We start from the raw sequence: 26,768 nt of genomic DNA, 5'->3' as shown, positions 1-26,768 counted from the left end.
ATTACCTGCTTTAGTCTTTGCCTGGTTTTGTAAAGTTGCTTGGTACTGAGCATATGCTGCTAATTTAGCCACTAAAGGTTGTTTTTGTAGAACTTTAGCCTTCTTTGTTGGAGGTTTACCCTAAAACAAAAAAAAGCTAAATAAATAAAGTCTTTCCAAACTCCTATTTTTACATAGCTCTGTAGCATATCTCTAGTAGATTTAACTAAAATTAGAACAACACAGAATGGAAGTTAAGTAAGCATCACAAAACTACATGTAAAATACAAAAACCAGTAGCAAAGAATGTCCAAAAGATGACTTTTGTACTAGTATTCCAACTTGAAGAGCATTATACATTCGTTGTTTACCTGAAAAAAAGGTATCTTTTAAAAGCAGGTCAAAAGGAACAACTTTTAGTCTAATTTACACCAATACAATTTCTTGGCATTTGTTGCAATGAATTGTTGCAATAGGATATAACAATATTTCTTGACATTTCTTTCTTTTTTCTTGAATGTCACAAATCTACTTTCATGATTATTCAAGTAACATTTTAACAGACCAAAACCCATTTTGCAAACCTAGACAGTTAAGAAAACCCTCAAAACCCAAACACAGCAATGCCAAATAAACCTTTATGCTCTCTAAAGCCAGAAAGTATCTTGGGTATGAGATGCATGGAATTGCAAGTCACTACATCTGTGGATTAAAGATTTTTCCCTGATCTTTTTCTTGCAGAAGAGCCACTGCAGCAGAAATGAATTAAGGAGTCAGTATTCTCTGTAATTTGCTCTGCTGAGCAAAGTAATTTGTTCATTACTGATACAGTTCTGAGTTTTGGCTTACAAAATCACTTATGTGAAAATTTTAATGTGTTAAGAAACTTATCTTACAACATTCAGCAAGTTTTACAAATCAACAAGTTTTACAAACACAGGCTATAGTAAGTATATAAAGAAAACGGTGTCTGTACCGCTACCTGAAGTCTGGCCAGAATGCTGGCCTTCTTGGAGTTTGACGAATAGCTTCTAGAGCATGACACACTGCAGAAGCGTTTTGTTTTAGAGTAAAAAGCGTCACGGACACCAACCATTCCACACATCTCGCATGTAGCTTATCAGAGGAGAGAAAAAGCCAAACGTTAGCGAATGTAACAAAGGCCTCAGCAAAAATTCCGAACAAAGACAACATAAGGAAGGTCCTGTAGGTGGCACCACCAAACAGTTCCTTGGGGTTTGACCCTGAAGGGAACTGCACAGAAAACTAAAGCGCATCACCATGAATGTCAGTGAAACACCCAAGAACCTCAAGTTCATCAGTGAAAGGGTGCCTCCGTTCTGCTCCCTATTAATTTTACTACTGGTAGAAGTGAATGACGCAGCTAAAGCCAATTTCTGTGTTTTCAAGGTTCTCAAGGAAATATCTGCTTTGAATCTAGGTCTGCCAATCTTGATTTCCTCTAAATATTTAATACTTCCCACCTGAAATAAAACCAGATCTCTTTCTTGAATCGTAAATTAGTATACCCTAAATACTCCAGCCCACCAATATTCTCTTTAGCTGAAATCATATGCTTCAGAGGTTGACAGCATCACCACCGAGTTGTGCCATGATGAGTAAGTTTGTGACAAACTTATGCCAATAAAAGAATACCAAATTCTACCCAGAGCGAGCTCTACTAATCGCTAATTATTTCAGCCAAAATATTTTTTCCTCTGAGGATGAAAGCAGTCCTCCCTTTTTTTGATTTTTTTCCCACTCTACTCTAGCTCACAGCTAGTGGGTAGTGAACAGGTATACACTAACAGACTTTATACAGTAGCAGTAGTGAAGTTTTCCTAGTATAGGGAGAAATGTATTTTAATATATTGTATAGATAACAAAGGGAAGAGAGAATATATGCCCAAGCATATTGAGAACACACTGACATTTTCCTCAAAGCTTAAAGAACAAAACCAATATACATAACATACACATGCATGTGCATACATACAACACACACATTTGATGGGAGGGTGGATGTTCCCCTGTTATTTCTTTCCTGACAGCAGGATTCAAAATTCAGTTTAGCAAAAAAAAACAATCAATTACACGCACACACCCCCAAACAAACCAACTCCAACATTTGAGCTGTTTTGGTCCCTTTTCAGTTGCGACCAATGTTTGGGATTGGAGCCCAACACCTCACGGCACAGGCTAAAAAAAAAAAAATAAGTATCAAACTCTTTGCACTCCTGCACCTCATACTTACCCATGCCAGATTTGCCATCTGGGTAAGTATAGACCTGTCCATTGTTCTTTATAATTGGGAGACTGGACGGCAAAGGAGCAACTTCCTCTTCACTCTCATCTGAACTGGAGCTGCTGCTGGTGTCCTCACTACAACTATCATAACCGTCAAACATCCCGAATGAATCGCGTCTTTTCCTTCCTGCTCGTGAAGTATGTTCTGTCTAAAAATAAAATTAAAAAAACAAACAAAACCAACAAACACCCAAAGAACAGCAGAGCATTCTGAATGCAAAGATTTCAAACTCAAGCTTAAAAAGTTTCAAAGGTCAGTATCAGCCTTCAAAAGTGGAGGTACTAGCCAACTGCTCTATCAGCACAGACATGTGGGCCACAAATTGCCAATTAAATTCATATTGATATTATCAAAACTAGCCAATTTTTGGTGATGCAATATACAGGAAGAAGAATCTACCTCACGATCCACTGAGAATACACAGTAGCAGTCCATACATTTCTTTTTCTTGGTATCTTCAGAGTTCATTAAACCTGATGTGCTGAGTAACGACAGCCACACAGCTCTTACATGCAAATGAGCACATCCCAGGTGGCTGCAGCCAATCTCACTAAAATTCATTCATTTGAGAAAGCTGGGCAGAGAAAAGCCAGTTCAACCAAGAGGGCACTTACACCCCAGGAACAGAAACGAGAGCGGATCTCCGCTCTCGCTGGCTCGTGGGGCTGGTGATGGATCACTCAGCTTCCCTGTGATTCAGTCTCTCACGTGCGAACCAGGAATACCTCTCTACCTCACAGGGACGTTCTGAGGATTAATACATTAACAATTATGAAAAGCTCCGTTACTATGGCAATGGGGTCTGTATAAATGCTAAAAGATAGAAAGCAAGGTGACTAATTTGCCACTGTCATATATGAAAACTTGTTACATAATAAGAGTTTTCCTATAACCAAAAAAACCCGAGGTCCAATAAAACCATACATTTTTGAAGAATGTGTAACAGTTAAGCAGTGTCCAGCAAAGACACTGAAAATTATGTCATCAGTAACAATAGGTTAACTGATGTCTTTTTTTCTGATGTACACCCAATACATGCATTTTAATACAGTGACAATTTCCACTTTATTAGTATCTTACACAGCTCTACCGAAACAAGGCTACTGCTGTGAGCTGCCTTCATTGAAATCTTAAAATTTTTTAGCTTAAAGTATTTCCATTATCCTTAACAGTGTCAGTATACTAAGTTTGACAGAATAACAGATAAAGAGAAGAAAAATTCCACAACAGAAGCACAAGTTAGGAGAATGAAGTACAGCCAAAAAAGCAGAAAAAAATATTATGAAAGCCTTGGCCTCTACTTCCTTTTCCAAGAGCTCATTTTATTTAAAAGTCACTGTAGGCAGAAAAACAGTAACATGTGATTGGACTTTCCCTTCTTGAATTGCATTTGGATTCATAGCTTTAAGATTTCATCACAGTAATTCCCCAAATCCCTTTCCTAGAGAGTATATGCCTGAACATCTTTATTGTTGGATCTCATCCGAGCCTTTTTCTGCCACGCTATCCCTTTATTATAATAGTCGCTATTCCTCTTCGCAATCTGACTAAATCCTATTATGGAAGGATTTCCTTATAGTTAAAAGGGAAAACTGATTTCCACACTGACCCAATCCTAGCATCCAATCAATAAAAAAACAACCACCAAAACCCAAACAAAACCCAGTAAGCACAAAAGGTTATGCAATAAGGTAAACAAATCTAACACACTTAAAGCAGCTCTGGGAAAAAAAAAACAAACCAGCAAAAAAAGTCAGTGCAACTTTAATTATGCACATGTTCCTCAGCCAACAATTCGCAATTATATTAAACCCAATCAAAACTTAGGATAACTTGACAAATCCTTGAAGGAACTGACATCTGCCTGAAGTCGCTAGGGTAACAGTTGCAATCAGAGGACAGCACAACGAAACCTAGCCCTGACCTGCACTGGTACCGAGCCTTACCTGTACGCTACTACTGATGCCTATTAGCCACCACGATGCAGGATGAGTTATTTGTTTGTGTGCGCACACGTGTGCAGATTAAGGCAGAAGTTGAGCACAATGTTGCCATGGATACAGTGTTCTGCAAAGTCCCAGTAATTCACAGATCAAAACATGCGGACTAGTCATCTTCCTCAAGATTTCATGTACCCCTTAATGCCTCACAACATTTAACTTTCCTTGACCACAGCCTCTGCTAAGAAATGAAATGCAATACCATATTAACCATTTCATAACTAATACCAGAACACCACGATCCTTTCTAGAATTAGGGATAGGTAAGAGCGGGGTTTCAGAGCCCACGGGCAGGATCTCCTTCCTCATCCCCTCATGCTCCACAAGCCTGCTGATCTGATTGCACTAGGAGATGAGGGTCTCATCCCACATAAAGGAGGACTCCACTCTTTACCAGAGGCTGCAGTGCCAGGTGGCCTTGGGACACTCCTTTTGCATTCCACCCTGCAGAGCTCTGGCCCCACGTGGTGGTTCTGCCTTGCCCAGTACTTGGCTGGCAGGGGTCTGAAATGCTGCAGCAGCTCAGAAGGAAGAGAAGCGCAGCCCGTTCACAGTCCCTCCAGCTCCCAGCGTTGCAGCAGAGAAACTATAGGCAGCACTGCTCCCACTGCAGGAGAAAGTGGAAGAAGAAATGGGAAGCTGGAGGCAAGACCAGTGGCACACTGGGCAGACTGGCTGCTGTAAAGCAAGCTGAAGCATGGTGCAAGGTGGCAACTGCACATACCACGAGAGCACAGTTGGCTCTTTTTTGTTCTTCTTCTGCATCACAGATTTAGAACATCAATATTACTGCCAAGGTCTCTTTGCCAAAGCATCCGCAGATGAGAAAGAAAACATTTTCAGTTTCTGTATGGGAAGTCGGGCCCTCAACGAAGAAAATTATTCTTCGGCATTATACAAGTACCTAAGTAGCAACAATCAAGTGTGTAGAGTTTAACTACAGAGTCAAAACAAGTCTCGCGTATCACCTTTCCACATACTTTAAGTTTGGACAAATTGTCCCAGTTCAAGTTATGAGCAATTCAAAACAACAGCTTTGCTTATTGTTTTAAAATAATCCTGTAGTTCTTATACAACGTTTTTATTCAAGCTTTTTCCAGAAGATGACCACGTTTGACAGATAATTTACACAGGACATTCTAAATGTTAATTTATAGCTATTACCTGGACTGTAATTCTGGGGAAACTACTCAGAATATGCTCTGTGAGACTTAGAAAAGGTACAGTTTTACAACAAAAAAAATACAAAGTACTTTGTGCGCAGAAGTAGGTGGAAGTTAGGGAAGTTGATATGCAAATACTTATGCTGGAATTTTTCTAGAGCAGATCAAAACATTTCTATTTTGATAATAAACACCACTAAAGTTCTTTTTAGCTCCTGTTGAAACACAATTTGTAGCAACAAGTGAACAGCAAGCGGCATCTCTGATAACCCTTCCTGCAGAACTTAGATGGAGTTTGCAAAAGAACAGGACCTCTAACATCTGAAACAGAAAAATGTCAGGCTACAACTCTGAACTCCAAAGGTCAAACGCAGCATCCTCACAAAAAGGACGACGCATGCCTCAAACAGAACCATAACAGAGATAAAGCAGCTGCTTTGGTAACAGCAGCCGCCTGCAATCCCTGCTCAGTTCTTGCAAGAGATGAGCAGCAGCGTGCCCTACCAGCTGATGAGCAATACTATCTGTCTAACAAAGTACCACCCAAGCATGGTAGCTAAAGGACCTCTAGAATGGAAGGAAGCCCCAGAAAGAACAGCTTTTTGCCATGCAAGGTGTTCCCACTGAATTTTGAGACCCTGTCCATGAGAATGCGGTCCTTCACTCAAAAAAACTACTACAGACTGACAGTTCTAGTAACTCCATCTAACAATTACAACCATAGTAAGATGAATCCACGTTTCACAATGCAGGCACACAAGAAAACCAACCAACCCACCCCACAGTTTCCTACTCTTAGAAGCTGGATTTAGCACTAAAAATCATGCCGAGGTTATGATTTCCTCAAAACTGAACCAGATTACTGCTCTTTCCCCTTCTAACAAGGCAATAGCATCCTGCCTATCTGCAAAGCATGCTTTGAGCAGGAGTCTGGCTCACTATAAAATGCAGAACCTTGTAGCTGGTTAATACCGAAAGAGCAGCAGCTTAAGTAACTCCACCGCTAAGAGGGAGTCTACTAGTACATTAAGCAGAAGCAATGCACAAACAAAAGAACAAGACAAACTTTTAGGCATACTGGCCAAGGCTTATTTTCCTAATCAGATTACCGGTTCCTCAACAGAGGAGATTTTTAGGCAGAGCAATACAGAGTCTAGGGTGAGTGGGCCTGGCAAATAAGCCTGTACGACTATTTGCTTGGGGGGGTTTCATGCATACTTTTCTTTATTGAAGGGATGGGTGGAGAAAGGAACTCTTAAGAACTGCTTTCTTATTCTGCCCAACTTCCCATTTTCCTGTTCTTCTTCTCCTCCCTATGAATACTTGGCAACAACTTATTTTTAAGAAATACTCTTAATTAACCACTATACAAGGCAAATGGTACGATAAAATAGTATAGTTAAGGAAGCCGGTTTCCCTAAAAGCAAGAAACCAACTAAAAATACCTAGTTTTTCACCCTCTTAACATATAGCCATATATATACACACCGTTGAATTTGGTCAGCACATTACAGCATACATTCTTTGAGCCTAATAACTACTCTTTCAGCATAAAAAACTGGTCACAAGGGTGAACAATGTATGGCCAAAACATAAAATAACGCTATTTAATGTTAATTAGACATCAAATACTTACTCAGGAAATTGCTTTAGTGTCTTGATGACGACTATGCTCAAATATTGGCAAAATTTATGGGAAAGTGTTTTGAAGGTGAAAACTTACTACAAAAAAACCACCCCATTGTTAAGTAATCAAACTTCTTGTCCCCGGGTAAGTGCATCCTGGTCAAAGCAGGATGATCCAAAGGTTTCAAACCACTCAAAGTGGCTGCTGTTACTACTGAATCAATTTGGTACTTGGTTTCAGAAGGGCAGCAATTTAGATCTTTGAGTACAAGAGCCGTAGCTCAACAAAGGCCTACCAGCACCTAAAGAGATAGGCATTGCTTCCTATAGTCAGATCTAACCCCCAGAATCATGACAGCAGTATGGACAGATGGTATTTGAGGCCAAGGTCAGCAACGAGGTCACCACAACCTTCAAGCCCAGGGTCTGTGATAAGACACATTTACTTTAATCAGATATCCTTAACAATCGTACATTTCCCATACTGTATTTCCCAGCTGGTATTAAATTTGATGCACAGCTTTTGTTTTCGAAAGTTCATTAATGTTTTATGCTACAAGCTTAGTTTTAGCTCTGCATGTTAGCATTAAGGAAACAGGACGACGGAACCAATTTATTACAACTCTTCCAAATGTTAGCTGACCAAAATAATTTACTGTATTAATACTAGCTCGCCCCCTGTGGAACTGAAGTCTAATTGTGCCTTATAGCATAACAAAAAAAAAAAAAAAAAAGAAAACTCAAACATGGTACCAATTTAAGGAAAACACACTTTCAGCTTTCATTAAAAACAAACAAACAACCCCCCCCCAGGCTAAACATCTTGGGATTCTTGGAAATCAGAACCAACCAAACTTACTTTTTTTATATAAGCAACTCACCTCTATCTGGAAATGTGCCTTCCACTCTTATAATAAGTAAAATCTCTGCTGGAAAATTACAGAAATGTTTTTTCCTGTCTCTTCATGTGCTATGTATGACAGCATTTTGTCTGAAGCCAGTTTCTGCTGTTTGCCAATGGTTTTGTCCATAGCCTCTTCCCCAGGGGGTTTCACACAAGAGGGGAGACTCTTTCATAAAAAAATATATCAAATTAGCAGGCAATTTTGGAGGGGGGTGTGATGATTAATATGTGAAATATCCGAGTTTTGAGAAAACTGAAAATCCGTTACAAATTCCATTATGTTTCTACAAAGCCCTTACAGGAGCATCTGGAAGAGGCAAATACTTCACTTTAAACACTGTGTTACCATTAAAAAAAACCAAAACCCAAACAATTCAAATGGTAAAAAAAACCCCAAAAACACCACCAACCCCAAACCAAACCTGAATTCATTCCATGTGCTCAGAGCCAGATTCAGCAAAATATCACACATGCCCAGAGTGTACTGACTTACCTGAGAAATGAAGGTATGCAGTAGTAGTTTGCAGAAGGTATCAAAAGCCTTGCAAAATTAAATCAAATTTTAGAGGGTAAGCGAAATGAAAGCCAATGAGAGGGAACTTTTGTACACATTTATCATTAGTGCCCCGGTCACCTAGCTCTTTAGGGAACAAGGTTGGAGAATTGTTACTATCAGCCTACAACCCTTTGCACCTGCACAAGCCGAGATGCTCTCGGGAACAGCTAATCAATTCCTGAAGCATAAATAATAACTTCCACATCGGACAGTATATTCCTCTGCCATGTTTCCCTCTAGCTTACGTTACACGCTTCCTCAACACGATGCCTAGGCAGAAGCAATGAGTAAAAACTACTAACCCACTAAGTGCTTTTGTTTAAAAGCACATACTGCTTTCGCTCCCAGATTAGGCTCTCTCAGCCTTTTTACCCCATTCCTTACAAGCTGAAGCCAGACTGTTATAAAGAAATCCAACAGACGAGTAAGTAAACGCAGGTTCCCAAACCTGCAAAATAATTTTAATTTCAAAATACAAAAGGCTGCCCCGCAGCTCACAGTTTTAACTGGTTTTAGATGGGAAATATCACAAGGGCTGCCACCCACGTTGTAAATCGTTATTTTAAAGTTAATTACTTTTTCGCACGCAGCCGTTTCTACCATAATCAGCATACGCTTTGTAACAGGGATTTTTAAATTTTTTTTTAAAGCCACATCGGACAGAAATCGCTGCACTTTAAAGCATTTCCAGCAACAAGCTGAAAGTGAAACTGGTTTCGCAGGTTTGGTGCTGCCCGCGTTAGGAACAAAGTCACGATATAAACAGGCGTGAAATTAAAATAACCGGGGGGGTGGGGGCGGGTGGGCGCAGGGAACCCCCGGCTTTGGCAGGGCTGGTGCGAAGGGCGCCCCTGCGAGCGTGGCCGGGGGCTGCACCCCCGGGGCTGCAGCGTGAGGGGAGCCCGCGGGGGGGGCGGCACTCGGCGGAGCTGCCCCCCGGCCCCCGCCCGCAGGCAGCGCCGTGGGGCGGCCGAGCCCCGGCACAGCCCCCGCCGGGCCGGGCACAAAGGGGCCCCCGCCGCCCCCACGTGCCCGCGGCCCCTGACAGGCTCCGCCACCCCGGGGGGAGCCGCTCGGCCCCGGGCTGCCCCGCCGGCAGCTCTCCGCGGCGGCGCCCACCGGCCCCGCACCCCCAGCCCCATCCCCGCCCCACAGCGGGAGGGCTCCGGGGCTGCCCCCCTCACACACAGGTGCGGCCGGCGGCCTCCCCCGCCGCAGGCACCGGGGGGAACGCTCAGCGCCCCCGCCTCCCCCGCTCGCTCCCCTCAGGCACCAGCCGCCCCGCTCGCCCCCCTCAGCGGCTGCCGCCTCCCGCGGGCTGCGCTACTCACCAGGTCCTTTGTGTTTTCCATCAGGCCCTCATGGGCAGGAGACGCCCGCTGCCTCTGCCCCCTCCCCTCGGCTCGGCCCCCTCCGCCTGCCGCCTCCCCCTGCGAGGGGCCGGGCCCGGCGGGGCAGGAGGCGGCCTGGAAAGTTCAGCCTCTCACTCCGCCAGAGAAAGAAACCCAACTCCGGGCGCCGGAACATCAACAACATTAGCATACGGCGCTGCGCAGGCGCGGCGCCCAGCCCACCGCGCGCCCTCATTGGGCTCCCGCCTGGCTGGGGCTTCCTCGCTCGCCGTACCCCCTCCGGGCCAAACCATTCGCAGCGCGGAGGAGGATGCCCAGCGCTAGGGTAGAGCTTAGGAGAGGGGAGCGGCCCCGCCGCCGCTCGCCGTGCCTTGAGACGGGTGGTGGCGCGCACGGGGAGGCGGCTGAGATGCCGCTCGGGGGCGCCTGTTGCCGGGCGGGGGTGGGGGCGCCCCCCCTGGCCGCGCGATGGGGCGGCCCAGCCGCGGGCCGCATCACGTGGAGCGCGGGGTAGGGGGGAGGGAGGGAAAGCAAAGAAAGAGGGTCACGTGACGGCGCCTGGAGGCGGGGGAAGTGGCCGGGTCACGCGGGGAGAGGAGGGGCGGCGGTGCGAGCCTATCACGATCGGGGGCGGGGCGAGGGAGGCTGTATAAGAGGAGCTGTCACGTGACGCGCCGCACACTTTCCGGTTCCGGCGGCGCCGTGAGGAGGTATGGGGCGCGCGGCACCCCGCCCTGGCCCGGCTGCGGCGCAGATAACGAAGAAAGCAACGAAAACAACGAAAATAAAGAAAATAAACGAAACAAACAAAACAACGAAAGTAAAAAAAATGAAGAACGTAAAGAAAATGAGGCGAACGAAGCTAGCAGCGAGGGGGCAGCAGCCAAGCGCGGTGGCGCCGGCTGAGCGGGCCGCGGCTGTGCAGGCAGCGGCGGAGGCCGCTCGCCGCGCCTGGCACCGGGAGGTGCTTGGCTGCCCGTCGGGCGCCGAGCGGGAGCTGGAGGAGCTGGTGTTCGGCGCTAGTCTCGGCGTGGAGGAGGAGGAGCTGCTGCAGCGCCTGGCTGACCCTCCGCGGGTAGGGCTGGGGGCTGGCGGGCGGCTCTCGCCCGGTGCCCTCTCCTGGGGCGGGGGGGCGGCCCCGAGCAGGGCTGGTGCTGGCTTCGGCCCCCTGCCCGTTCCCCATCTCCCCGCACCGACCCGTGGCTGGGCTTAAGCTGCCTGTTTGGTTGTTTGCAGTTTAATGCCACAGAGAGCAGAGGTTTCCAGAGAGACTCTAGTGATTCGGAAGTAGAAAACGAAGCAAAAAGTAAATTCGTCTCTAAAAAGCCAGTCTGGGTGGATGAAGATGATGAAGCTGATGAAAAGTAAGTTCAAGTTTGTGGGGGGGAGTTACATATCATGCTTCAGAGTGACTGTAACTGGCTTCACCTTGAATGATCTAACTGTTTTGTCTGTTTTTTCCCTCTAGTGTTGATATGACCCATAAGTATCGGAAAGATTTCATGAAAAGTGATGCTGAGAAGACACTTACGAAGAAAAAGCTAAAGCAGAGACTTGAAGAACAGTGAGTTTCACTAATGTTTTTGTGGCTGTCTTTATTAAGATAAGACACATTTATGTGACACTTAGTCATCAAATTAATTTTCCTCTTTACCCACGCTATTCGTGTGGCCTGCTTAAAGGCAGTGCTTCTTGCAGTATTTTTAAAGCCAAAATAATAAGAATAGTAAATAAAATGCACATTAGCATTGCCTAGATGAACTTGTTTAATACTTGCTTTAGTAGAGGTGCACAAACTAATTTATTTTCTAGGGAGTTATACCAGAATTTTATAGTTATGTATAGCTTCAGAAATAGGGGCATGGATGATACTAACTTGGTACGGTATATAAGAATGAGCTGAAATGTGGGTATGGCCAGTAGCAAAACAGAACTTCAGATGTTTTGGTGTCATCTTATGCTATTAGTTAATATCATCCCAAAGAGCAGTGCTTTCATGTTTGGTATAGTTTTGCTTCAGTTTTCAGGAAGTAAGTGAAACACAGAAAGCTGGGTGAAACTTTAAAAAACTTGCATAGTGTTGTGAGTGCAAGGAACCTCACAAAACTGTGACTATACATCTCATAGGTACTTAACACATAGAAGGATGCTACTTTCTGAGCTGTGTGATGGTGTTTTTTTCCCTTTTGCCCTTCTCTCGCTAGGTTTCAGCGAGCTATGGGAGGAGTTCCTGCCTGGGCTGACTTAAAAAACAGGAAGAAATCCAAAAGGACTGCAAGTGACAGTAAATAAATTCATTGCTATTCTAATAAGCACTTCTTTGTTTTCCTATTCAGTTTCTTAGAAAAGAACTATTTTAAATGTTTTCTCAGTTTCAGTAGTGTGATAATATGCTGGATAAGTTAGTTCTATTCCTTCTTTCAGTGTGCTTTGATTTAATCTTTTTTGTAAGGAATCTGTAGGTTTTGGTGTGGGGGTGTTTGTGGAACTAGCCTTTCTTTTAATTAGGTGACAGTGATGAAGATGATGATCTGCTCTGCAAGACTGGCACTTTCATATCAAACTCAGAGTCCTTGCCGAGAGGTATTTTGAAGGTAAAGGCAAGCCTTATCTTTTTGCTTCATTGTGACCCATGTGCATGCTTTGGCTTCTTGGTTGCTGTTTGGGTAGTAAAATTAGTGATCCAATGAATTTCTTCTTGGCATCTCTAACTGGGAACTCTAGAGAGTAAGCAGTTGGACAAATTTGATGGTTCACATCGTGAAAGCATGAAACAATAAATTGAGGTACTGCTTATGCTGTATGAAACTTCATCATAGAGTTTGAGATCTTGTTCTTGTGGATTAAAGAGCAATTAAATCAGCTGTTCATCAGGATAAGAGTCAGTTTTTTGACTTTAAATAAAGTGTTTGATCTGTGTTCTAGATTAGCACCTGCTTGCCTGCTAATCAGGAACGTTTTGCTGATGGAAGACTGGCGACAGTGCAGTTTCATCCCTCTGCTCAAGTAGTCATGACTGCTGGACATGATCGATCTGTGTCACTCTTTCAGGTGAAGAATTTAAATCTATGCTGTGTAAATGGCTACTAATACAGAACCCTTTCTGCTAAGTATACCTGAAACAGCCTGGAATGATAGATTTCGTTTTCTCTCCTGTGCACACAGGGGTTGTAACATCTGTGTTTACAATGGAACTGGGTTCCATTGTAAAGAAATTTCCATCTGTGACTTGATATCACACAGAGTATGAGCAGACTTGGTTGTATCAGATTTTTTTTAGTTGAAGATTTGGTTTGAGACATGTTTGGCTTTAAGGTTTGGAGTGAGGAGGACTAAAGAGACTTTTTTTTTTTTTTTCCTTAAGTTTGTAAAGCCCATCATCTGGGGAGTAGTCCACTTTAAGTTGAAAATGTAATATTGCTGTGCAATCATTTCGGGGGTTAAGAGTGTACTGCGGCAGGAAGCTACTCATCCTTGGACAGTCCTGCCCTGCTCTGAAAACTAAAGTCTGTAACTTTAGGAACTTTCAACATGTCAGTGAAATGGTCAAAGACATGAATTGAATTTTATACTCTCATGGGGCTACAGGGAATAAGAAGGTGAACTAAATGTTTCCTTTTTAACTAAGCACAATGGATGTGATTAGTTGAATCGAGCACAGGCAAGGCAGGGAAGGTTAAGAGATGTGAAGTATATCCAGGAAGGCTTGGGAGTGCCTGGTAATACAGCGTGAGAAGCCAAGAGCCAGGTTACTTGTAGACTGAGAAGAGAGGAAGAAATTAATGCTTCAAACTGGTGTACCTCCTACTGTTCGAGTCCCTTGTACTGGCTAGTTGATAATGAATTTGTTACGTACAAGTACTTGGTATGTTCCTTAATATGATAATCTGTTGGGTTTTTTGAAGGTTGATGGTATAAGGAATCCAAGAATACAGAGCATCTATTTGGAGAGTTTTCCAATTTATAAGGCTTGTTTCAGTGTTGATGGAGAACAAGTTGTAGCCACTGGGACTCACCATAACATGTTCTTTGTGTATGACATGATGAGTGGAAGTATTATTCCCGTACAGAAAGTAAGAGGTACGTTTTAGAATGCTGTAAGTGTCTGGGCATAACTAAAGCTGTCCCAAATTGAGATGGCATATGAATTTGCTTTAAAAGGAGGTGCAGTGAATTGGTGGTGGTGGTATTTTTACTTTGTCTTTGGGGATATTTACTCCAGTACCTCTTGGCTTTAATTTGTCTGTGATATTAAAAGCTAATGGTCACACAACCAAGGCTGAGCTGTAGCTTTACTGCAGCAGTATATTACAGAAAAGCTGAAGTGTATTCAGGTCTTACTCATCTTCGTCATACCTCTGAATGTTGAGGGAAAAGAATGAATTATGACAATTTGAAGTTCTCAATCTCTTTTTAAAGGTGTGGAGGAAAGATTTCTCAAAAGCTTTGAACTCTCTCCAGATGGATCTTTTATGCTTCTAACTGGAACTTCAGGTTATCTTCACTTGTTGTCAATGAAGGTAGATTCTCTTCATGGTTCATGTTGCTTCAGTTAATTCATACCTCTTTCCTGTTGCTTCTGCTTGCTTGGATTTAACCTGAAAAGCAATCTAGCTTTCAGTTGAAACAAAGGTGTGACACATACTGTGACAGCCTTCAAAAATGAGCTGCTGAATCAACTAGCTGTAGCTTTAGAAAATTTTTTTGGGGTGTCTGAGAATTTTTTTTGACTGTGCTGTTTTCTTTGGGACTGGTGGAGCCAAGACGGGAGTCTCATGGGGTTTTAAGCTTTCTGTGGAGACAAGGCCTATGTCAATGTATTTTGGCTGATTACATGAATGCTGTGTTAACAAAAGAAATGGCCTCGATGTGGAAACAGGCGTCTGAGGGTGGGAGAAGTACAGGACTGCTTTTTTGGGAATAGCGCTAGTGCGTGCTTGTGTGTCATGTTCATGAATCATGTCATCTACTGTGATTCATAACACATATAGAATTGTTTCAGTTAAACTTTAAAATGCCACATGATGGCAGCTGGGTCTGTTTTAAACTTTTACTAGGAAAAATGTTTTTTAAAATGAAAGTTTAGTTCCATTATATAACGAAGACCCTTCAGCAAATGAGTGTTTATTGAACTAGCTGTGGTTGTGTGGTGGTAATAAATTGATCATGGACTCATGAGCATCGGCTTGTGCTCCGGTCTGTAGGCACTGACAATGTTGATGCTGTTCTTTTAATGTTAGTGTAGCTAAATAAAGATTTTTTCCTAGGACAGTTGTAGGGAAACAACTTTCCTACAGGTTTTTGGTAGTATCATTGTGACCATTGTTCTTCATTCTATAGACAAAGGAACTGATTAGCACTATGAAGGTAAATGGAAGATGCACTGCATCTGCTTTCACTCCAGACAGCAGTAAAATATATAGCTATTCAAGTAAGTATTCTCTCAAACAGCACTCATCATAATTCTATTCCAATTGTGTAAGTTCTTCAGTCACCTATTATTTTTCAAAGATAACTAAGAGACTTTATGCCAGTATTTTACCTAAAAATAACTATCGAGTGATTGGGCATTAAAGAATGGAGTTAACTATTCTATTATGCCTGTAGTTCATATTAAAAAAAAAAAACAACCCTACCTTTGGTAGTTGTAAATGAGCTAATAGTTGTCATGTAATCAGCTTTATTTTAACAAAATACAGAACACACTGTTTGTCTATGTGTGGTTTCTATAATCTTCTACTTTATCCTGCAACCAGAGGAAGGTGAAGTTTTCATTTGGGATGTGAGAAGCAGAAAGTGTCTGCACAAATTTGAAGATGAAGGTTGTCTGGAAGGAAAGTGCATTGCTGTTTCAAAAAATAACCAGTATGTGGCATGTGGGTAAGTAACTTGGATTTGACAGCTTCTTGCTATTTTAACTTTTTAAGTTCTTCAGTAAGTTTATTGGTGGCTGGTGAGAGTGCAGGAAGAGGGAATAAGTTTGGCTTTAATAAGGTTAGAGTGGATGTGAATAGATGACTATTGCCTGTTTTATGATAATGACTTGATTTGTTCTGTGTACATCTGAAATAGTGTAACACACTCCATACCAGTATCGCTCCTAATGTGTTACTGTTGCCATATATGGCTTTAGTAGTTAATTTTGAAACCATACTGACTGAAATCACAAATTCTGTAGCATAAATGTCAATTCCAGCTCCTCCCCCTTTTCTAGTTATTTTTCCTATATGCCTCATCTGGCTTCTGCAAGACAGCATGTTAGCATTTGAAAAGTTTCCTCAACTCAAAAGCTGAAAGCTTGAAAGTGCTTCTCCGAGTATACTTAACAGAGGTACAACTTCAGCTAGTGTGTCAATTCTAAATGAGACTAGCAAATACTTCAGTGCAGTATGCCTTTTCTTAGCCCACTATCGAAGATTTTTGAAGTGGCCTTACACTATAGGGTATAAAAAAAAAAAAAAAAAAAACTTTGAAAGTATTTCAGGATCTTTTGATGCTAAGCTCTCATTGCTTTGAATTAATTCTGTGCAAGAGATGGACGTACCAAGGCTGTTCAGTGAAGTGTATCTCTTCATATAGAAAATAAATCCCAAACAAACCCCTCTACTCTTAGAAACTCCAAAGCAAAATGGAGCTCCAAACAAAATATAATTACAAACTCGAGTAAATAATTGGTAGTTAGGTTTTTAGTTGAATGGTGGCTATAGGAAACAAGGTAATATGTACTCTAAATGTTACATTTTTCATTGTTTAGTCTCTGTTAATTTCTTTTTTTTTAGTTCGGCTTCTGGAGTTGTAAATTTATATACTACTGATGTCTGCCTCAGAGAAAAACATCCTAAACCAGTTAAAGCCATAATGAACCTCGTTACATCTGCTACATGTGTGACCTTCAATCCCACCACAGAAATCTTGGCAGTGGCTTCCCGTGAAACTGATGAGGCTGTCAAGTTGGTATGTCCAGCTTCTTTAGGGCAACCTTTTTTTGTGTCTTGATCAAAAATGTTTCTGGTGACATAATAAAACTGATACTGAGCTGATACAGATACTGCAAAATCTGCAGGACTGGGTAGATCAGGATATGTACAAGATACTGTACATTTTTTCATGTGAGTTGTTCTGGAAATAACATTTTAGGGTCTAGTTTACCAAAATGCCCTTATTTTAGTGCTGTAAACATAACTCGGCAACAAATGTGATTTTTTGGCAGCTGTTAACTGTAATGGTTTTATTATGTGGTGTTTTTCCTAGTTCATTCAAAATTTTGCCAGCCTTGTCAGAATTCTGGCCAACAGTGGAACTATTGAATTAATCTGAGAGTTTTGAATCTTATTTTTACTGCTTGATGTAATTACTTAAAAGCAAATGAGTTGCAATAACTGGCTTCCTAGTGTGTTCCCTGCACCTTTTCTCCCATAGAGCTCAATATAGTGTGGTGTAGAATAGGCATGTAACTGCACATTTGAACTTAATTGACCTTCAATTTTAAATTTGTACTTTAATTTGCGTTTTAGTGGCTCTTTCCTAGCTTATAACTAATGACCTATTTCTCAATAGGTACACATTCCTTCATATACTGTATTCTCAAACTTCCCGGTGTTCAGAAGAAAACAGATTTATCTTGCGCAATCTATGGACTTTTCTCCCAGAAGTGGTTTTTTCTCTGTAGCAAATAACAAAGGCAAAGCTTTGTTATTTAGGTATGTACTAAGTTTGGTTGGTTAATTGTGTTTGTCTTCTGTGAGATGGAGCAGATGACTTGTAAATGATAAGATCTGACTTTGTGATCTGAATTTCACCTGAGGACTTCACTGAGTGCACAGCTGGCTTTCCTTTCTGGAGCATGAGCCTTGGTTATTGTCTGATTAAAATACACATTGCTGCAGACATCCCTGGCAGAACTGTCATTGTCCTGTTCTGAAATAATGTAAGATGCAGAAAGCCAGGTACTGGATGCTCACCCTGTTAAAAGAAAAATTATTTAGAGGATTGAAAGAGAACATCTCTGCTTTGGTGTTAACTTCTGTATCTGGCATTGGTTTGTTCTCATTGAGCTTCAGAGGTCCTTTCCACCCCCAGCCATCCTGTGATCCTGTGGTGAGCGCTGGGGCTCAGAAAGTCTGAAGGCTCGCTGCGGGTGCTGGGTAGTGCATGTAGCAAGACTTTGTGGCTTATTGTGAGGAGCTAGGAGTAAATGCATTATCTTGCCAGCTGACAATTCGATTCTAAAATCCTAGTTTCAGTGTGGAAGTGGAACTCTGTGGTTGATGTCTGACTAGCATAAGCTTAACTTTAGCCTTTTTGTGAGAAGGGAGAAGTGGTGTCAGTGTTTTTTTTTTTCCTGCTGGTGTGGTCAGGGGTAAGGAGTGGTAATAACTGAGCAGGAATGTTTGGTTGGTTTTTTTTTTTAAGCTGACTTCATGTGATACATGAAAAACTGTATTTTTAGTGTGAGACTAATAATCTGCAAAGTCTGACAGGGAGAATTTACAAAAAGATTCAAGCGGGTCTAAAAAGTGTGACTAAATCTTGTGATTTGTCCTTTATTTGAACTTGAACTGCATATTATAATGGCACTTGAAGTAAATGTGGCTTGTGGATCATTGCTATCTTTTGCTACACTCGTGTTTCAGATTAGCTAAGAGCACTCAGTGACGCTGCGGAAGAGTTGTTGCTTCTTTGTGTTGTTAACAGGTTACTGAAAAGCTTTAAATCTCTCAACTTTTTTTTTCAGGCTGAAACATTATTCAGATTTTTAAAAGAAGATACAGGAGATAGGGGACCGGTAACTCAGGTAAAAGTAGCACTCGAACTGTTGACAACATTGTCTAGAGGAACCTTATTTTCATTTTGCTGTCTCCACCTCTCTATAGATGGCAACAAGAACTTCTTAATACTGTGTAGTTTTAAACTGTTCTGTCTGGATCACATGTGTAGTTGGCTCCACGTGATGGGCAGAAGTCAGGCTTGGCTTGACAGTCTCAGCTTGTCTTACTAATACTCGTACAGGGAGTTGGTAGTTCTATCTAAAGCCGTGCTCAGTCCTGTTGACAGCAGTTCTTAAAAACCTGTATGTGTTTGAGTCAAACCCCTAGGCAGTGCTGTCAAAAGCAGCTGTAGCCTGGCAGATACTTGGCTTGATCCTGTTACAAAGTCGTGGAAGTGAGCCGGCATGACTCTACATAATGTAATTTCAAATTTAGGTTACATAAATTTCTGAAGTTTGAAGTGTAGCTTGTGTGCAGATAGGACTTTATTATACACTTTAGACTCTTCTTGCAAAACTGGGAAGACCTGTAGCCTTGGCAGTAATACAGCAGTTGTTTGACCCATAATGTATTAATGGTTGGAAGCTCAACTTGTTCAGACAGGAAGCAGGTACATCTTCTGCATGTGAAGCTTGCATCAAATTTTGCGATGGCTAAATGTTTGGAAGATACTAACAAAATTCTCTGTACTCATCTTTCCCTAGGTGTTGTAACCTGCAGATGCGAGTAGACTGACAAAATCAAACAAAAGCTTTTTTATTTTATACAGAAGCTCTAAAATCCTAATATAACTTCTGTGGTTTTGAATGTTGTTCTTAATAAATGCACCCGATAAGTTTCCAGGCAAGTTGTTCCAACTTTTTCCGATGGTTTTTGTAAACAAATGACTTAAGTAGATCTTGATGCTTGTTATTCAGCTCATGTCTTCAAGAAGTGCTTAAATGTGTCTAGTTATCATGAGTCTATGAAGCGTTCCAGTGCTGAAACAGAAAAGTTTTGTGTAAACTGTAACCTCTGCTCCATTTGTTTAGACTTGCACTTTCCCATCAGCTGTGTTCACTTCGAGCTGGGTTGGAAACAGTGTTTTGTGGACTGGAGGTGCAAGTTAGCTTGAAACCCTGTTGCTGCAGCTGTTGTAGTTCATCCCAGCATACTGGGCCAGGTATAGTTTCAAGGTAGCCTAAACTAAAAGTGAGAAAGAGCACCCTCAGTTGTGCTTACTGCTGCCTGTGTGTCACAAAACCAGCTGTGTGTAATGTGGCTTTAATTCTCCAGGAACACCCTATTCCTGTCTGTCTTGTGGCAAGCAAACCATCCTCATTAACACTTGATACTAGATTTTTAAATCAATAGTGAAATACTGATGCCATTAGGGTCACCTAGGAAGGACAGCTTTTGCAGCCGTCGTTACGGGTTCTTCATCTGATGCCAGATACTGCATCTCTGATCGCCTTGTTCCTGAAGGGACTGTCTGCTTAAATGCATGAACAAAAACTTGGCTAGGGATCTGCTACCACAGAAACCCTGCCTTGAGAATAAATTGTGACTAATGTGTCTGTCCATTTCACATGAGGGAGCTTTTTGGGCAATAGCATCAAGAGCCAAGGTGCTCCAGTAACCACAGTGAAGTTGTTAAGCCTTCAGTGAAGGTGGCATTACAGTAAGGTACTCTGAACATGAGAAAAAGCTAATTTGAGAACCCTGTAAAAAATTTTAAATATACCAGCTGCTTGTTAAATTCGTGTCATACTGTTTTAAAAGAACAGAATATTGTGTTTTCTGATGTAACAGGTTTTTAAAATGATTTTGCCAGTGGTTCATTTTAAGATGAGACCTTCACTTCACAAACTGGAGGAAAAAGCAGAATATGCTCTGGAGGTGTTAAATTGTCCACAGCGTTGAACCTTACTGTAGTGCTGAACCCAAACTAAGGACCCCTGGTATGGAAGAATAAAATTAAATTATAAACACATGTAAGTTGCTTGCTGTAGGATACTTCTGTTTATGAACAGATCTTGCTGAAGTCTGGCTGGGTCTGAGGTTTTGGTATAGAGATCTGGGTGCTGGAACGGGTTTACGACTTCACTAGAGGGCAGCATGTAATCACTGGTTCGGGGACTTGACATAATCACTGATTTGGGGACTTCTGGGACGGCACTGCTGGTGAGTGAGGTTTTGCTTGTGGTTATCTACATGCTTTGCCTTGATTAATAATCTCTATTTTAGCATTAAGGGAGCTGAAGTAGTGTGACTTCATCCACAAAATTATTAAATAATTTTGAATCAAAGACTTCTAAAAAGGTAGGGTTTTAAATATATCAAATCTTTTACCAAATCTCACTGAAGTTTCTGAAGTATTAATACCATTTAAACTACTTGGCCTGAGACCGTGCCACTCTTTGTGCAGCGCATGCTTTTGTATTTAACCCATTAAAAATTAAAATAAAACATCCCAAATCTAGTGCTTCAAAGCCATAGAGCAAGTCATTGGCAGATGTAGAATTAGGACCTGAGGATTAATGGGTTCCTGGGCTTGTTAATTTAGCATGAGCACAACCCTGACGTTCTTCCTTACCCCACCCCCCGACTTCTGGTTGTAAGAGGTCCAGGTTGGATAAAGCAGGAGAGTAAATAAAGCGTTAGAAGACATACTGAGGTGCTGTATGCTCTTGTATCACTGCAAATTATTTCAAACAGTAGCAGGAAGGAGAGGTTAAACACTACTACTTGCAAAATCTGTGATACAAGTTGCAAATACTAAACTCTCTATGGCATTATGGGGAGCACTGCGGTACAAGAATGTGTAAGCTTTGTACTGAATACCTTAATTTCTTGCTGTTGCATTTGTCTTCTGAACATAAATTACTGCCCCATCCAGTGTAAAACAGGGAAGAGTTGAGAAATAAAGGAAACCTCAAGGTGCCTGTTGTGTTTCTTAATGGGTTTTGAGCAATGACACTTTCATGTACTAAGCAGAACTTAAAGGTTAGAGGAGATGAACCAAGTACCGCAAGAAGCTGAAGTTATTAGTGTGTCCAGGGATATTTATTTGCAATGGGATGAACTACTATTGAGTATACATATGTCTGTGCACTCATTCTGGAAAAACTCTTTGTCAGTTTGCCATGTGTTAGGAGTATTTAAGCTTCTGACCTATTTAAAACCTCTTTGCATTTAATTCCTTTTTTCCTAGCATGGCTTTTTTTCTGGCGTTGCTAAGCTGAAGTTCTTTTAATGAATTATTTCTCTGCTTTTCCTCTCCTTCCATTCTCCTTGGCAAAATAAATTTTATTGATGTAGGCCATTAAATATTTATCACCGCAGCCTTTCCCCTTCAGGCTGTGATCTTGTCCGATTTTGCAAGCTAAAGAGAATTAGTCTGGTTAGTGCTTAGAAAGGAAATCTCCAGGAAAAAACCTGACTGGGTGTTAAGAGGAGCAGTGGTTTAGATGATTATTGGGTTTGCTACCAAGTCTGTCTTGAATCTCCTGTTTGACCCTGCTGCTGTTTGAGCTGCGTTTGTGGTGCAGGTGGTTTAGCAGATTCTTAAAGGACGGAATGATTTCTCTTTTCCTCTCCCGTCTCATTCAATATCCAGGATTGCTGCTCTCAAAGTTATCTGGAAAGGTTCAGTTACGTAAATCTCTTCCTTGTGGAACTGTTTCAGCTGCTACATGATTTTTCCGAATGCTTGCTGATCAGACAGCAAATTAGATTCTCCTCTTTGAACATAGTACAACCCGTCTAGCAGATGTGGTAGTCATAGCACACCTTGAAAAGAAGCTGGTTTCTTGCTGAAGGATGCTTCTTGAAGTATTTGAAGGCCTCTGATCCTCTAAATCCCCCCCCCCTTTTTTTTTTTCTACGCTTCATAAGATCTAGGGGGAGGATACAGAACTCTTCTGGAGGGTGTCTGAAATAAGTCTGTACAGGACAAAATCATCAGTTACTACTGTCCCTTACCTCTGGGAGTTGGTACCCAGCACACCACAGCCACTCGTGCACTGGTTTCTGCTTTATTTATGCTGTATTTCCTTTTGGACAGCTAGCAGCAGCAGTGTGCTGGGCACTTAAATGTCACATTCCTGTCATGGTTTGGATTTCTTCTCTTGCAAATGTGGAACAATGATAGTTTTTCCTGGAACAAAACATCTCATGGGTACTCAGATATTTCTGTCCTGTGTTTGTCACAGTGAGATGGCAGTTTTGGGACGCTTTCACTGAGGCAGTCTGCATCTGTCTATTTTCTTCCAGTGATTAAAACTGTGCAAGCTATACATCTTCTTAAATTACTCTGAGACCCCTTAATCTGAATGAGATCTTGTAAGTTGATCAGACGCTTTGAAGTGGCCGCAATATGATTTGGTTTTCATAATAGATATTGTAAAATGTGCCTGAGGGCTCAGTCCTCATAGTCTTATATTTCACGTGAGGGTGCCCACCATATGAGACTTGCGTTTTGTGTGTGTGATCCCGAATGGTTTATTATCCTTAAACAGATGGGAGGAAGAGTTGAAGCAGAGGAGAGGCTGGAAATGTGAAGCAGGAGCCCTTTACTCTTAATTGCTACCCGCTGCTGTGCTTCTGCCTTGTCAGAAGATCAAGATCTGTGTTTATCATGAGTTTAGTCTGTATTTTGTATTTTCAGTCGGTTTCTACTGAATTGAGACTGAGGTAAGAAATCGGGCCTGGCAAGATGTTTCTCACAGGTTGACGTGGCTAGGAACAGGGGAGCAGGTGAACTTCAGTTTAGGATCTTTGAAGACCCCTCCATTTCATGAAGGCTGAATGACTTCTAGCTGCAAATCCTGATGTGGTGCAGTGTTTAACTAAGGGTCTGTATCATCCTTCAACCCAGGGGTTCCTTATTCCTCTTTAAGCTTTAGATGTGGATTTCCAAGCTCTACTAGAAGAGAAAAGGTGTTTTGAGTACTTGAATTTCAAAAAGAATTGTTCAAAAACTTGTGTAGTTGCTCTGAACCTCAGCATCCTGGTGTTTGTGAGATTGCTTCAGTTACGTAGTAAAAAACTACTGATCTACAGGGAGGAGTTGCATTAAGAGTGACATAATTAAGCCATGGGGCTTTTTGTATGTAGTTTTTCTAACGAATGCATCACAGTGGCCAGAGCTTGTTGTGAGTCTCGCTGTACTCCATAGGTGGCTTGTCCTTCCTTGGGGAATGCTGTCCTGTGTTTGTACAAACCTGTTACAACTGCGCTCAGGCATGCCTCTGTGCTCTAACAGCCCGCAGCGGCTCCGGGAGACCACCCAAACCACCTTTTTCTGCACGCAGGGCTTAGATTCTGGAGACAGCCGCCCAATTTGCTGAAGAAGCAGTTTCTTCATAGGTTGGAAGGCATCAGCTAGATTACAGAAGAAAAAATTATGCCCCCTTTGCAGAGATTCTTTGTGTGAATTCCACAGGGTATTGAATCTGTTGTGTTAGGAGTCATTTTTAACAAAATGCAGGTGTTTGTTATGCTGTGGGACAGCTGTTAGCACTCGGTCCTGGCTGCAGTGTGCTTCAGTTCACTAAGGGTGAGTTAGAAAATCAAAATGCTGTGAGATCAAACAATGAACAGAAAGGTCTTTGATAACAGGGAATTCAAGGTTACATTTAATTGAGCGCACCCAAGAAGTGGTTGGGTAAATATAATAGGCAAATAACACGGGAGTCATGAATAAGACTAATCTGTGTAAGTTAATTTTTTATGTAACAGGCATTGTTGCTTATAAAAATATTTATGCCTATATTATCACAAACTAGTCTTTCATCTGCATAAATTGATCTAGCAGAGTCAGGCCCCCAAGCTGCTTTTAACAGCTACAGAGGAATTCATGGAGTGTTGGTTCTGTGTGCTGGAGTATTTCAGCTACGTGTGGCACCATGTACTGAGATGAAGCTGTGGAATGAAGCTATGTGTACCAATTAAGAGTAGTTACTGTAAAAGATTGAGTATTATGGACAGATACTTGGCCAAAATTGAGCGAATATCCAATCAAAGTTTCCTTTCTTGAAAAAAGAACATTGTGTGGCTGAAAGGCTGATTTTTTTCTGCCCCTAAATTTGTTTTGACCGATTATAATTGGATGTGATGACTCATTCTAGCATAATTGTAGAAGGGAGTAGGGGCTGTGCTTGGGCTCCCCCAGGTGTGCAGGTCTGTTACAGAACAGCCAAGGTTGGATGCTGCTTCCAGCTGAGTGGGGAAACACTTTTTTTTTTTTGGTGACTTATTTCTGGTTTAAGACGTGTGACATCAGCCCTGATGGCAGATGGCTGGCTTACTCTAAAGATATGGAGGGATTCGGTAATATTCATGTTGTAATGGGGTTAATCCAAAGTTTTAAATTTTACATATTTAAACCTCTCACAGACCTGTGCAACTTCGGAGTAAATCTAAGCTGCTGGAGATTGGAAAGCCTTTTTAAAATGCAGGACTAAAAACAATACCCTTCCCCGCTGTAGGATGGGGATTATGTGTATTACTTGTAGCCTTTGAAGAAGTGCTGCAGCTTCACACTTATCCCCTAGGAGTGTTCTGAAGCTGAATCTGTGCTTCTAACATTTCTCAAGGTGTTTGCATAAAAGGTGCAACAGGCACGGACTAGCCAAGGCGCAGATTACTTTCTGCAGGAAAGAAACTGGTATTTTGCTTAAAACTCATCCTATTGTGCTTAAGGTAATACAATCCCCACTCATTGTGGGTGCAACGTCCACCTGACGGTCTGAAAGCAAAGGCGCTGTGTAACTCCAGTCAGTGTCCTGAAGCTGGCAGGGCAAAGTGATGGGGAAATGTTAATTGCTCCTTGATTTAATCCCCTGTGCCGGCAGCCCTTTCCAGTTTGAAGATCTGGAAGGGCTTTATGGAGGCAAGGAATCATGCGTAGTGAGTCATACTAGGCTCATCCTGTGGGTGGGGGAAAGAGGTACGGAGCTGACATGAATTATGTGCTGAGTCAGAACTGGGAATTTCAGTTCAGCTTCTTGATTTCTTGTCGCTTTTTTTTAAATGCTAGATTACCTTGTCTCATTGAAGACTGCCTTGTGCTGCTCTTGTATGCATGCCTGCTCTTCCCTTTCTTCCTGGCTTGCAGTTCTTGAATGATACTTAAGGTGTTTCATTCATTCTCCAATCTGTTCTCCTTCCCCAGATACTTTGAAGTGACTCTGCTGATGAATACGGTATTTAGGTTTTTGTGAAGAATACCAGTTCTGTGGGAACTGACATTTGTATCAGTGTTTCTAACTAATCTGTCAGCTTTGGCAGGTTTCTGCAGAGAGATTCATCTTACAAAAGTTCAGATTGTTGCAGAAAATTCAATCTTGCACAGAAATTCCTAGGTTGCTGTGGCTGTTTTGCATACAAAGATGCAATCTGGGAATGTGGAGGGGGGTCTTGTGGGAAAAATAAATGCAATAAAATTGGCTATGGTTAGGGCCATGGGAAAACAACTACCTTTTATTTTAAACCTACATAAATATCCTGTTCTCTGCATGTCTAATAATGTTAGAGCTGCTTTTCCACTGTGAATTTTGTCTGAGGTCCTAAACACTTTGTGACCATCTGTCTTCACGCGGTATGAGACACATTAAATAAAGCCTGTAAGAGAGATGGAATAAACTTCTCCCTAAATCTATAAGAAGTAAATTTTTACACAGCCTGAAGGAGACTATCTTTCCTATTAGCTGTCTGGTTTCTTGTCAATAAAGTGAATTCCAGTGATGTGAGGGTTAGGGCTGATAATTAGAGGCTGTGACAAACTTAACAGTGGAAAGATTATCCAGTAGTTAGCGAACGGTCTAGAAGGAACCATCCATGGGAGTTTTAATCTATGATGGTTGCTTCAGGCTACGTTGGTGCGCTGCAGCAGGCTCAGATGACAAATGGGAACAAGTGTTGGGCAACATGCAATGAACATTGTATCTATGGCTGGAATAATTACTTAATGTCATTTTGCTGGTCTGAACTCAGGACACCTTAGTAAACAAATGTCTCATTACAATGCAGATGGAATTGGGCAGTATGTTCGCTATGCTCCTACCTGTATCCAAAAAGCTGAGCTATATCTCTTGGAAATGGCTTTTTTTTAGCCCATACCTTAAGTTT

General features: G+C 41.9%; 2 protein-coding genes across 14 annotated transcripts in view; one reads left to right on the top strand and one right to left on the bottom strand.

The window, feature by feature from the left end:
• MBTD1 (mbt domain containing 1) overlaps window positions 1–10,315 on the bottom strand; it is a 31,834-nt gene extending 21,519 nt beyond the window's left edge. For 2 of the 13 annotated variants that reach the window (XR_005107260.1, XM_037406774.1), the window contains exons 1-5: window positions 9,868–10,310; window positions 8,474–8,521; window positions 2,234–2,435; window positions 956–1,095; window positions 6–120 (exon numbers count right to left, since the gene is read on the bottom strand). Coding sequence is in view for 12 of the 13 variants with exons in the window: in XM_037406774.1 (XP_037262671.1) it covers window positions 6–120; window positions 956–1,095; window positions 2,234–2,435; window positions 8,474–8,521; window positions 9,868–9,888 (526 nt within the window). In the remaining variant the exon portion in view is untranslated. The other 11 variants (XM_037406859.1, XM_037406848.1, XM_037406840.1 and 8 more) reach the window with 11 other exon arrangements.
• Window positions 10,316–10,556: 241 nt separating this feature from the next.
• UTP18 (UTP18 small subunit processome component) lies at window positions 10,557–19,517 on the top strand. Its single transcript, XM_037406743.1, has 14 exons — window positions 10,557–10,963; window positions 11,125–11,252; window positions 11,357–11,452; window positions 12,093–12,172; window positions 12,397–12,482; window positions 12,814–12,939; window positions 13,794–13,968; window positions 14,308–14,408; window positions 15,229–15,319; window positions 15,645–15,768; window positions 16,668–16,842; window positions 17,446–17,588; window positions 18,623–18,682; window positions 19,361–19,517. The coding sequence occupies exons 1-13, from the start codon at window positions 10,601–10,603 to the stop codon at window positions 18,645–18,647; spliced, it is 1,713 nt and encodes a 570-aa protein (XP_037262640.1). The 5' UTR covers window positions 10,557–10,600; the 3' UTR covers window positions 18,648–18,682; window positions 19,361–19,517.
• The last annotated feature ends 7,251 nt before the right edge of the window (window positions 19,518–26,768 follow it).

Source organism: Falco rusticolus, chromosome 1, assembly GCF_015220075.1.
Source record: "Falco rusticolus isolate bFalRus1 chromosome 1, bFalRus1.pri, whole genome shotgun sequence".
In the NCBI taxonomy this organism is placed as follows: domain Eukaryota; kingdom Metazoa; phylum Chordata; class Aves; order Falconiformes; family Falconidae; genus Falco; species Falco rusticolus.
Note: the sequence above shows the minus strand (reverse complement) of the source record. Positions and strands in the feature narration are given on the sequence as shown.

Coding starts and splice junctions, on each gene's coding strand:
- UTP18 (XM_037406743.1), top strand. CDS start 10,601: ATGGGGCGCGCGGCACCCCGCCCTGGCCCGGCTGCGGCGCAGATAACG. Junction 13,969..14,307: donor TCCCGTACAGAAAGTAAGAG/GTACGTTTTAGA, acceptor CTCTTTTTAAAG/GTGTGGAGGAAAGATTTCTC. Junction 16,843..17,445: donor CTGATGAGGCTGTCAAGTTG/GTATGTCCAGCT, acceptor ATTTCTCAATAG/GTACACATTCCTTCATATAC.